Raw genomic sequence first — 13444 nt, forward strand, 5'->3', positions numbered from 1 at the left:
CTTTCAATGAGGTATTAACAGACTGCTACCAGAAATAGTCATAGGCTACATGATTACAAACCTGAAAATCTTAGGCTTCAGGAATGTCTGTTCTCTGTACCTTTTCCATTTTCTTTAGCCTATATTCTGAAAGTGTCGTTCCTGAAACCATGAATTGTGATCTGTGTAAGCGTGTAATGACATTGTTTGAATCAGTAGCCTAAGATAAATGCAGTGTTATACTAAACTGTGCATGCCTCCGAACAGTGCTATTGCATTTAGAAGTGTTCATTGAAGTGCTATTTTTAAACAGGCAGTAAATAAGGCAGCCGCCTGTAGAGGGCTTTCAACCCCGGAAGTTACCAATGCACGTTGTGCTGTGGGGAGTGTTTACAAATCAGGCTGACAACCGGCGTGTATTGCCGTTTTCGCCGGATTACTTAGAGAGGGCTCTCCTTTAAACGTTCCCCGAGTACTCTACTTATCTCAAATGAAAATATTCATTACAGAAAATGAAGGTTGTTGCGCTAATAAGGTAATAGCCGTTGTCCTCTATCTTGAAGTGTGAAGTTTAACTGTTGACAGTAGCCTAGGCTACTGATGTGTCCCTCATGATTCCTACTTATGAATAGGTGTCGATGAAGACATTGTCGATGCATGTTATCGTGTCAGTTATGTTAGTAACCACTAATCATCCCCCAGCATATGTAATCGGTTAGTTGTCATCATGAAATCCCGAGATCGTTCTTAGGATGTAGTATGAAGTTGCATTTAGCCTACCTTTCTATTCTCATTTTTTCTCCCATTCTCACATTTAAAAAACTAATAAAAGAAAACACGCCACTGTGTTTAAATGAGTCTTTGTATCATCCATTCTCCCTGTTTCCATGCAGCGGTGGGAAGGACAGCTGCTACAATATGATGCAGTGTGTTGCTGCAGGACATACAATAGTGGCTCTTGCCAACCTGCGACCAGTTGAACACACAGGTGAGCAACCTAACTGCATTCATTGCCAAACACACTGTCAGAACTGAAGGGACATTAGCTTACTATCTTTTTAAAAAAATATTATGTTTACACACAAACTCACAGAGCATATGGACATATCATGACTTTACATAGCTTTACATCATATACTTTGTACATAAAGACAAAGCCATCAACTTTATAGATACAACATTGTTTTCTTTCTTTTTTTAGCTTACTATCTTAATAGTAATTGACAGGTGTAAGTAAAGGCACAGTTGTGAACAAATAGGCTACATGATGGATAAAACTTTTTTTTTCTCACCAGATGAGTTGGACAGTTACATGTACCAGACTGTGGGTCATCAGGCCATTGACCTCTATGCTGAGGCCATGGATCTTCCACTGTACAGACGCACCATCGAGGGATCAAGTCTAGACACCGGGAGGGAGTACAGTCAACGAGAAGGCGATGAGGTGGAGGATCTCTACCATCTACTGAAGCTGGTCAAGGTGAATGGCAACATGAGACAGCAGTTTGAGTTAGTGTAGGTTGCACACTATGTACATAGTAGTTCCTCTGCTTCCACAGGTGAAACGTGTCACAGAAACTTGCTAGACAATCAGTATCACCCATTAATTGTTCAATCTGTGACTGCCAGCTATTTAACAACTTGATGAAATGTAGGGTTGTTAACAGTTCGTGAAGGCGATAGTATAACCACAGCTTTGATAGTGTAAGAAGAAGTTCACATGTTTAAAGACTTGCTATATTTTGTCTGTGAAGCTGAAAATGAGCGCAGAGTTTCTAGGTGAAAATGGTGTTTACGTACAGAGCGCCACTCACTCAGTGGAGGTGTGGGAATGGTGTCGTCACCCCACCCTTTGCTATCTGTGTGACAGTGTTCCTGAACGCATGTGCGTCAGCCGGAGCAGAGAGCGATGTGATGGCTGGCAGGCAGGCAGGCCTGCGTTCCCTCACGGGCCACCTCTCCACCTATCAGCATGCTGCTCTAACAGGGCTCGCTGCTGACTGCGTTACAGTCACTTTAAGTAGCAGGAGGACACAGCTGTAGCATTAGGTAGCTTCAATCAGACTTGAGGTAGGATTCCACCTGGTCCCTTCACTATGCAGTATAGACACAACACAATTGCAGACGCAGATGTCCCACTGTGTGGAAGTTTGCGAACACATCTGAACCATGTTGAAATTTGAGTCACTGATTATTGACTCCAGAATGTACGTGTTAAGTGATTTTTTTCTCAGACCGAGCATTTACAACAATAAGTTATCACTTACTTAGCTTTACGTTTGTTCTAGAAACTCCATGAGTCAATATTCCTTAAGGAGAAATAAGTATTTTGTTTGTTAGTGTGGTAAACCAGTTGTGATTTATACTCTTCTGCTGTAAGTTTTTGAGCTATCATATTTTTTTGGTTTATTTTTTATTGATGTGTGTGTCTCCCAGCTGGTCTAAAACCGTGGTTGCATGAGATGAGGTGGTACATTGTTTGACTCTTGGCAAATGTCAGAGCAAAAGGAATTTGTAAATGCTTAAGCTGCATCATCAGATTCATATTTTATATCTAGTCAGTGTGTAAATATTAATTCTGGAGCCTAATAATTGATGGTTATCTGGTGGTCATCTGTGGTGGCTGTCTGACAGCTTTTTTGTTGTTGTTTGTTTCATGTGTGTTTGTTTGTTTGTTTGTTTGTGCTTAATACTCTCTGGCACCATTCACCTGACTTGAAGGAGGAAGTAGCGTAGTGTGTAGTTACACCTGGCGTCAATACCAAGATCTCCTGGCAGCTTACCGTCACTGTGCCATAGATTTGATGCAGCGTAGCACCTCTCCCCCCCATATTTCTTCTATGCGAACTGCATCAAATTTTAAGGGGCTGTTACTTTTTAGAGGAGGGCTGGTGTGTGTGTTCTTTTTTCTTTTGTTTTCTTTTTTTTTTTTGCTGGAGGGCTGAGCATCGAGGGGGGACTGTGATGGCCTGACACGGTGTAAACAGGAAGGGGAGAGAGTGGTCTCCCCACAGGTCCGAGCCGAGACATGTTCATTCAGCGCGGGGGTCCTCCAGGTGCCCTGTCCGACGCAGCACAGCCAGAGCTTTCAGGGAGGGCCCGAGAACCTGCCCGAGGCGCTCTGACTCTTGCTCCCCTGCCTCCCTCTCTGTGTCTTTTTCACTGCGTCCTCTGTTTTCTCCTCTCCTCTCTTTTTTTCCCTCTCTTCTCATCCCTCTCTTGTGCCACTGTTGCTTTTGCACACACGCCCCCCCCCCCCCTCTTTCCACACACACACACCTCTTTAGACCCTGGTTGGCCTGGGTGAGGTCATGTGATGAAGTTTCCCTAATTTTCCACGTCTAGTAGAGGATTCAAATGACCCCCCTCAACCTCGAACGTGCCGTGCGGCGAGGGGCCCCAGGGGGCACAGGATAGAACACAACCCCCCCACCCCCCCACCCCCTGACATGGGGAGCCCTTACATTGTTTACAGGATTTGTGAAGAGTTGTGGACTTACAGCAGCGTGTGATAAACAGTCATATCCTCCCTGTGTCACTAACACGGACACATTTCCTGTATGACTATTTAGGGGTGCCCTTTCCCCTGCACCTCTCTGCGGTTTATTGCCGCCCGGCGATGAGTGGTCAGTGGCTTTCTGGCCTGACTGGTGACTGGGCCGGTGTCAACCACTTCTCTGTAGTCTCTGACATTTCTCCCTAGGAAAAGGATATTGCCAGATATATTTACGGCCCTCACCGATAGAGATATTATATGGGGGAGTTGAGGTTAAAGTGGGAATTTGCCGCTGTGTTATCGAAAAGCTTTCCATTTCTGTTTTTCCGTTTCATAGAAGTAGGGCCTTTAGTTTATTTAAAGTCCTCTGATTTATTTACTCAGGGCCAATTCTGCGTTTTATTTGTGGTGGATGGGAGATGAAGAAGAAGGGGGGGAAAAAAACTTGAATGATAATTAGCTATTAAATCAGCCTCACAGGAAAGAGCAGTTTTAGCATCAAAAATGTGTTCTGTTTTGGAAGTGTGATATTTTGAAAGATCCATCCTCGCGGTTTGAATGAATTAGATGTTATTAAAATCTATTTGGCAAATGACACATGAACATAGATGAAAGAATTCTTGAGGTGCTGCATTGAATCAGACTAGTTTTCCCTCTCTCTCTTCTATTCAGCCTCCTTCTATGCCTCGACACTATCCTTGAAACTCCACAACTCGCGGTCAGTGAGGCAACAGTGCCACCTACGGCTTTTTTTGAAAACATAGTTTTTAAATACAATTTCAACTCTTCTCTGTTTCCCCCAGTGAGCACAGTGAACGATTTAAAAATCAAAAGAAGGAATCATTTTATTTCACTGTATTGTCAACACCCCAAAAAAATTCTACGATGCAGTGGTTATAATAGCAATGTGACAATACGGTCGTTGCATTGGTCCCCTCCACTGAATGGCAACAGGGTCGTCTCCCCAGCTTTGAAGTGTGTAATCTGAGAGAGACACGCCATAACATACCCTCGGCCAGCCAGCAGATGAGGCTGATCTTTGAACCAGGGGTCCTTTTCAGTGGGAGAAATAAGTGTTTGGTTGACGGTAGAGGAGAAGGGGGGGGTCTTTCATTTCTCCACGTCGGCGCTGATTGCAGGGGATGTGGCCTGAGATTGATGCATCCTTTTCTTAAAGCGCATGCCTCATAAATCAAGACCCCGGATTGAATGTCGGCTTTATCTTGCGATGCAAGAGATTTAAGCATTCCCGGCGAAAAGAAGAGAGAGGAATCAAAGAAAAGAAAGGAGCTAAAAGGAAAACATCTGTCCACAGGTTGCCTAAGAATAAAAAAACCCCGAAATACGCCACAATGCTTCTTTTGGCTTCAAGAGCTCAGTGTTTATGATGACTCTGAGCAAATGAAATATCAACATTGTCAGAGGGAATTAGGCAGCGTTTGTTTTATTTTCATATCCGCGCGAGCTCGCGGAGGCCCTGCTGCCTGTGTCCCCGCGGCTGTATCAATACTGTACCGCTGCAACAGAGGCGCGCTGCCCATGATCAAGATCAACTGTGTCAGTCACCCCAGGGCTGAAGCACCAGCCCCCCCCCTTGCCCCCCCTCTGGCCTCCTCCAACGGGCTATATTAGTCATCTAAGACCGGTCCAGTCCCCCTGCTCATGCCCACCGTGCCGCGGTGAGAGGAAGAAGGATGCACATGAGTGGGTGGGTTGGGGACTGTTCAAAGATATACTGTATGAGCGAGTGTGTGTGTGTGTGTGTGTGTGTGTGTGTGTGTGTGTGTGTGTGCGCGTGTGTGTCTGTGTCTGAGTATGGTGCACACATGTCTGAAGATGTGTGCGTGTTTATGCATATCTGTCAGTAGAACTGTGTGTGTGTGCGTGCGTGTTTCTCTCTGTGTGAGAACTGTATGGACAGCCACAGACGTGGCTCTCGGAAGGTTAGGTCAGAGGCCCGCCGTTACACGATAACAACTTAGCGCGGCCCTCCATCCTTCCTGCGCTGTCCCGTCGGCCTGCGCTGAGGAACGGGGGGGGGGGGGGGGGGGGGGGGGGGACTCTGCTGCATTTCCCACATCCTCCCTGACAACCAGTCTGCCTCTTGGAAACCACCCCGAGCCCACCACAACACGACCCCTACTCGTACGCTCAATTACGTCCAAACTGTGTGACCCCACAGTTTTAGATGCTGCACAGCTGTCTCGCTCCACTTTTGTTACATGGATCCTGTCAAAAGCAACTTTTTGGCCAGAGTGAGGTCCATTTTCTCACAACAGAATTGGACTAGATGAGCGGTGTTTTGATTGCTAGGATTACATGTTTGTTTTGGCTGCATTGCGCTAAAGGGTTCCGTTTGGTTTAATCCCCACTGTATTCAAGGCAGCATAAAAGCACATCTGATAACATTTCCCAGCCTGTATTACTGTGCTGTAATACAAAAAACAATGCATTTGTGATTTCTTACACCTTAGCATTCCATCATAATCCTCCGTGCATAAATTGCCATGTGCCATTTGCTCGCACGAAAAAAAAAGATCAATTTGCTGCTTTAACTTTACAACTGACTTCTGCTAGAATATAATGGGTGATGAGATGTACGCTTCAAATGAAAACCCGACTCGAGAAGCATCTCGATGCTTCTGTCTAAGTCTCATCAACGCTTTTGTGTTATTGTTCTCCAAGAAAGGGTGAGGGGTGAAGGGGTGTGTGTGTTGGGGGGGGGGGGGTCATTAATAGGTTTCCTGGGGCCAATATGTACTGGGTCTGTTTTTCTTTCTTTCTTTCTTTTCTTTTGTCTTTTAAAGTCTTCGAAGATGTCATGGAAATCCACCCGAGCGCTGCAGTGCTTGGCCTTTGTAGATCTTTTTGCGAACATTTCCTTCCGCCGGTGTGTGTGTGTGTGTTAAAACACGGAGTCGGCTGAGATAATCCCCGATCCCGGCGCTCTCTCTCGGCCTCCCTCGCCATCGGCCCCCGCCCCATTATCGACATCAGCAGACAAGACCGGGGGGCTCCAGAGATTGGGAAAGGTGTGTGTGTGTGTGTGTGAGGAAAGGAGGAGTTTTCTCTCATCCGGCCAGTCCAAACACCGGCTTGTTTTCTCCCCTGCCCCTGCCCCCCCCCCCTTCTTCTTGCTGTTTGTATCTGGCTTTACTGTTGCTGAAACTTTGACCAGGCGCCTGTGGAGGGAACCGGAGCGCTCGGCCGCACTGTCCCACTGTGAGGACGCAAGCAGGCCACGGGACAGAGAGAGCCGGCCAGCCGCAGCGATCGATAGCTCGCAGGTGTCAGCAACACGGTGCTCACTAAAGCACTGTTCAAGGGAGAGAGAGAGAGAGAGAGAGAGAGGTGAAGAGAGGGATGGAGAGAGAGTGATAGAGGGAGAGAGAGAGAGAGATGAAGAGAGAGAAAAATCAAACCCTTCTGATTACCGCCACATTATTGCGGAGGCATAAAAAGGATTCAATATCTTCAGACCTACTTAATACATAAATCATGAACTTGGAGGTCACTCCTAGGAGGTAGCCGATCAATAGGAAGGCTAATATGAGAAAAGTGCACCTGTTTCGGACAGAGAGGCTTTGAGGTGGTGGGAGAGCACGCTAGTCAATAAGCCTGCAGGGTCCACAGCTTCTATTAGCCTGTCATTGTGTTCTCCTTTTAGTTCAGCATAAATGGCTTTACAGAGTTTTTAATGTGCCTTTCTTTTTCCTCTGAGAAATTTGCCTCCCCCGTTTTCCTCCTTTTCTTTTTAGTCGTGTGCTTTGCACAGCTTTGTTTTTCACATTTCTAGAAAACAATCCCCCCCCCCTTTTTTTTTGTTAGAGAGCATCACGGTTTGTGTGGCTTGTTTTGCCTTTTGAGGAAGGATAGCATTATGCCCCTGATAACGGCAGGGCTTGCATTGTTTTCTGCTGGTGTGGAAGTGGCGGGACAGGATCTATTACACGCGCGCACATTTCCCTTGAATGCTAACAGCCTCACAAACACGAGATAAAGAAGCTTGCCCAAAGCCTGTGTAATTTGTTTGTATTTTTCTGCCTAATGTACTTTGCTCAATCTTGTTTAGCGATGATGGAATAAGATAGCCTTATCTCGGCTTGCCAAGGGCAGCAACGGCTAATGCTGGGTTGAGCATTGTTCCAGTGAAGGATTTTTTTTTTTTCACGGAGCCTAGCCACCAAGATGATTTGTAGACATAGCTCGGAGATATTTGCATCAAATCTCTGCGAACAGGGGTTTAGCCAATATTTTCTTCTTTGGCATTTTGTCCCCCCAGAGTTGGTGATCTACTCACTTCTTTTACCGATAGCCGCGTAGTTGTGATTGACTCCTTGGGATGAGCATGATAGTGTCTGCGCTTGAAGGGATTCCCATTATCAGTGCAAGGCACAAAACTACCTGAAGAGAAATGGAAGCCATGCGACTCCGTGAGACTTGGATACTTTGCCGCTCGACTTACAGCACATTAATGTCTTTGGCCGTGTACGGCATTGTCCCTGAACTGGTGTCAGTAGCAGGGGTGAACCAAGGACAACAGATTGAAATCACGGCCATAATGATCGCCTATTCACAGATGCGTAAAATGGTCGTTAGTGTTCCATGATTATCTCAGGGTTTGGGGAGTCTGTACAAACACTGAACAAGAAAGAGAGAGAGAGAGAGAGAGAGAGAGAGAGAGAGAGAGAGAGAGAGAGAGAGAGAGAGAGAGAGAGAGAGAGAGAGAGAGAGTGAGGTCAACAATGAAAGCACTTTTGAAAATGGAGCCGCTCCAACAACAACAGCCCATTTTATGGAGTCCAGCCGAAAGCCCAGAGTGAGTCTTCGCCGTCTCGGAGTGCTCAGTGTCCCTGCAGCGTGCCTCCCTCTCCGCCAAGAAGTCATTCACCTTTTTTATAGGGGCCTGTCATCAGGGGCGCTCAGGCCTCCGAGAGTCTGACTGTGTGCTCAAGCCACTCCTGCCTCGGTGCAGCTGGGTCCTGACAGCAGGGGGAAGGCTGAAGGACTCTGCTACTACCACTACCATTGCTACCACCACCACCTACCCGTACGAGGCCGAGAGAGAGAGAAAAAAATCAAACGAAGACAACATTTTATGCCTAGTTTTGGAAAAGAGGTGTTTGAGAGTGGAAGTGAAGGGGGCGGGGGAGAGGAGCGAGGCAGCGAGGCTCTGGTCCCTCCTGCTGGTGCAGCCGTAACCAAAATAAGAAAAACACCGTCTGGAGTCTGGACAGTGTGTCAGACCTGTGTGTGTGGTTTTTGTCCTCTCTTCCCGAGAAATAGGGAGAGAGAGTCGGGGGCAAGAATGGAGATGTCTGAGGTGTGAAGAAAGTGTCGACAGTCGCAATACTTTTTTTTAGTGCTTAAATGGTTTCTAAGTGTAATAAAGTTCTCTCTTACTCACTCTTTCTCTGTCTCTGTCTCTCTCTTTCTCTCCCCCTCTCTGTCCCTCTCTCTGTCTGTCTCAGAGCCTGAAAGAGAAAAGGCTTTTTTGGACCATACTTGGAATTGTGTTGTGGCAGAGGGTGAGCGAGAGAGGCAGATGACTCCATCTGGACTGTCTCAGGGTTCCTTGGCTCCGGCGGCCGGTCTCAGCCAAGCGTTGACTCAGTGCACATGGGGGAGCAAAGCCTCATCAAGGCGTCAGTTGATAATGTTCTCCCTCCTCGATGGTGGGGGAGTTTGCAGACTTGTCAAAGCGAGACAGGTAGTTGACACTGAGTGGCTTTTCCTCAGATGCCGTCACACCGTCTCATGACAAAAGCTCGGTTCTGACCTCAGCGCACACGCCACCCTCCTCGTCCCCCCCCTCCGAACACCCCACCCCTGCCATAAATTAAGTCGCACTGAAGTAATCTCTTAATGCAGAATTGTCAGCGGCGATGGAAATGGATTGGTTCTGTGCGGCTTCCCAGCTAAAATTTCAGCTTTTACTTTTCCGTACATGTTGATATGGAAAACCTTTAAGGAAAAGAACCCCCCCCCCTCCTCCCTCTCAAATACGCAGTGAAACCAGCGCTTTGTGCTTGCCTTGGCTGGGCTCGAGACTGCCGTAGCCCGCCTGACGTCTGGCGCTCTGTTTACGTAACCGTATATATTTAAGAGGAAACTCGTGAAACGTTAATCTCTCCCCCCCCCCCCACCCTCCTCCTCCTCCTCCTCCTCCACTTTTTAACCCTGATGAATTTCTACGTTTTCCAGCTGTGCGGCGTGGCATATTTATGCGCGGGCCTATCTGCGAAAACAGCTCTGTCAGTGTAAATGAATCACAGCGATGCCTGTGTGTGCACTGCGGGCCATAAGAGTCCACACGAATGCGCAGGAACGGTTTCATTGCGGGAAAAAAAGAAAACAGAAAGAAGAAGAAGACATGGGGGTGGGGGGGGGAAGGGTCAACACAGCTCTCAACTGTTCAACAAGGTGAGGCAGCGAAATGCGCTCCTATTTCTTCTGAAGCCAGCCTTGAACCCGAACCCTTCAAAAGGCTGTGTCATCTCGTCTGTAGCCAAAGTGCTGCTTTGTGGTTTATCATAACCAAATGACGTGCCTTTCACAGTCGACAGTGAGTGTCGGGCCACCTCAGCTCCTCTGAAGTGCGGCGTCTTGGCAGAAGCAAGGCGCTTCTGGAACGTACCACATGCGATACGTCGTCCTCTGAGAGACACTTGTTATCTTCTATTTTCTTTCCTCACTGTGGAGGAGTGATGCACGGTGACTCACAGCATGAGACTGTCCTTTCCCACAGAAAGAGGCAGAGAGAGGAAAATAAAGGTGTCTCCAATCAGGTTAGCTAGCTGCTCAGCTGAACCGCTACTATTTACACATGATATGGCAGTCTTAACAGTGTAGCTGTGTAGCTTTCTGCTCATTAGACTCAAGTCATCTTTCTCTCCCATTGACTCAGAATGTTTTCCGTTACCCTGCGCCCCTGAAGGGTTTGGACGTCATTATGGTGATATTTATTAAAGAGGGACCATATTAGGATCATTCTGCACGGAATGGAGATACGGAACTGTTCCCCTTTGGACAAGTGTGCCTCATCTCCCGGTGTCGGCCTGTCAGCCTCGGCTAGGTGTGGCTGCCGAAGGGTCACCTTGGGAACCAAACGGCATCCACTAAGCGAGAGAAAAATAATGAAGACGTTGCGGAAAAACAAATATCGAAGCCGCTCGTTGAGGGCGGGAGAGGCGCTGGCCTCGTCACGTCGCGAGGCGTGCCGAGGTGTCTGGATGCCGGCGTGCGACACGAGTGCCCCGGGAGTGTTTGGAGGTTTTATTAAACACAAATTGTCGGCGCCCCCGTGCTGCCGCCGCACGTCTCCGCCACAGAGAGCCCCGTGTGTGTGTGTGTGTGCCCGCCGCAGTGGCGGCCCAAAGAACAATCCCATTACAACGGGAGGGGAGAGAGAGGGAGTTGATATAATGGAGGGGGCCCATTAAAACCATGTCCTGTCCACTCACTCACTTATGGATCCCGGAGAGGGTGGGGCGTGTGTGAGAGAGAGAGAGAGAGAGAGAGAGAGAGAGAGAGAGAGAGGAGAAAGAGAAAGAAAGAGAGAGAGGAGAGAGAGAGAGAGAGAGAGAGAGAGAGGATTAGGGTGGGGGGGGCACCATGACAACGAGGACATGCCATGGCGCGTGATGGTCTTGTGTGCCCTTGAGCAAACTGTCATTCAAGGCACTTTAATTAATTTCTCTCTGCCGCTTTCCTGCCTAGTCATGCTATGTGTGCGGGGGGCAAGACCATTACAGACACACACACACATACACACACGCACACACACACACACACACACACACACACACACACCACCACCCACACACTCTCACATGGAGAACACGTAGCAGGGTGAGGGACAGCCTCAAAAAGGCTGCACTTAACACATATAAGCACAACAATTCAATGTTAAGTCCTCAGGTGTCAAAGATGTCTAACACCTTTGTGTCAGACATGAATAGATGAGTGCTCGTAATTTGCAGAGAAGTACTTTCAAACTTAAATCACAATATCCAACATCTGAAATTTAGATTAAACAATTTCTGCAGTGTCAAGAAACTTTGAATGTTTAGTGTTTCTAAGAAGGGCATTATATCCATCGCAGACTTGATGAGATGTGAACAAATTTTAATAAAACCCTTAAGTCTTGACATCCTCTTGTCATATCTAAAATTGTCTTTCCCCCCTCATTTTTCCACACCAAACATTTATCGGCTTTTAATCTATCTTGAAGTGCCGATAATGTGTCATTTCAAACCTAGTCACCAAGGGGTGCCTTGAAATTAAAATCAAACAATTGTTTCTTTTTTTTTCTTCTTTGTCCTTCTTTTTTTTTCTTTTCGTCGGCGCCTGTCTCGCCACTTTAATCACCTCGCCGGTTACGGCTTCATCACTCTGAAAAAGTCCATCCATTTTCATGAACGACATTGGAGAAGGGTGGGAGTCAGGGGTGGGGTAGCGGCGGGGCGCGCTTTGATTTAATGAATTTCACAATTAGCAGGAGACGTTAATGACTGTAAGGGGCTAAGTACGCTCACTGACAGCCCTGTAGGTCTGAGAGGGGCCACCGCTTTAGGGCCCCGTGCTTTCTCATTGATGTCTCCTCCGCTTAGTGGCGAAGAAATTAGGGCCGGGATGGGAGAGAGAAAGAGAGATGGAGGGAGTCGTCTGCATCTTTTGTTACAAGATCCCCCCACCCACTCCACACACACACACACACACACACACTCACACACGCACGCATACAGGAGTACTAGCCTGGAGCTGCTGCAGTTAGGGAGGCGCATTGGGGGAAGCTAAAGACATGATTCACCCATTAAGAGCAAATTTGATAACCTGCGCTTGTTTGCGGTAATTATTCCTGAGAAGAGATTTGTATTGACCGCCCAAGGAATTAGCTGCGTGTTTTGGCAAGAGCTGCGCACACACAGAGGTGGCGCTTGCGTGTGGAAGTTTTCAGTGATAATAGGCCCTTTGACTTTATACTGGAATTAGACAGAAAATGAATTGTTGGGATGATTGATAAATCGGGTGGTTATAGTTTTGCATCATTAAGTTTACCTATGCCCTTATTTTCTTTCCACACAAATCAGTTGAACGGCTCTCGCCGAGCTCCTGCCCAGGCGCTTGCTGCAGTGTGTGTGTGTGTGTGTGTGTTCACGGTCCGCCGCGTCTCTTCTTTTAGCCATTACCCCAGCAATAAAAAATGTGGATAAATATCTGAAGCAGCATGAAATCAAAGTTTATGTTTTCATAGTGTCATGAATACATGGAACACCCCTGCAATATCCATTTCTCCTGATTTATGCATTCTGTACCCCCCCACCCACCCCCCAACCCCACCACCACCACCACCACCACCACCTCCTCCCCCCACTCCCATCCCAACCCCTCTCACCCCCTCTGCTCCAACAATTATTCCTCCCGCCTTTCCCACAAAGGATGAGAAACTATGTCTAGTATTTGTGAAATCCAAGTGGCTCCTGCTTGTGCAGAAAAATAGAGACCCATAAGAAAGTAATGTCAGGCTCTCTCATTCCGATCGGTCTCCCGGGCGATGACAATAATGGGGACAAAAACAAAGGCACATCCAAAAATAACCTCCTTTCGAGGGTCCTGAGGTTTATGCACTCGTGTTTATAAACGGTCTAGGCGCTCCAAAGTCATTCGGGAAAGGGGAAGGGAGAGAGAGAGACGGAAAAAATGCGGGTGTGAGAATGTTTCTCCTGTCCCATACTGCGTTATGAGTGGGCGGCAAGCCGCTGTTATTGCAGTGTAACCGTATCTTGTGTAATTATTTCTCTGGTTACCCTTGGACCCGGGGAAGCCTGCGCTCTCTTCATTGTTGCTGGATGATGCTGTGCCTGTCTGCTCCCAGTCCGACTGTGTCTGTCTGTCTCTCTCTCTCTCTCGCACACACACACACCCACCCACACAGGCACACACACACACACACACACTCTGAAAAAT

The 13444-nt window shown here is 47.5% G+C and overlaps 1 protein-coding gene across 1 annotated transcript in view; it reads left to right on the forward strand.

Moving 5' to 3' along the window:
* The first annotated feature begins 379 nt into the window (after positions 1 to 379).
* The window catches only part of dph6 (diphthamine biosynthesis 6), a 59256-nt gene continuing 46191 nt past the window's right edge, over positions 380 to 13444 (forward strand). The window contains exons 1-3 of the mRNA XM_062523337.1: positions 380 to 514; positions 873 to 967; positions 1275 to 1459. Coding sequence (XP_062379321.1) covers positions 492 to 514; positions 873 to 967; positions 1275 to 1459 — 303 coding nt within the window. The 5' untranslated portion in view covers positions 380 to 491. The remainder of the gene's footprint in view (positions 515 to 872; positions 968 to 1274; positions 1460 to 13444) is intronic.

Source organism: Sardina pilchardus, chromosome 20 (genome assembly GCF_963854185.1).
Source record: "Sardina pilchardus chromosome 20, fSarPil1.1, whole genome shotgun sequence".
Taxonomy (NCBI): Eukaryota; Metazoa; Chordata; class Actinopteri; order Clupeiformes; family Clupeidae; genus Sardina; species Sardina pilchardus.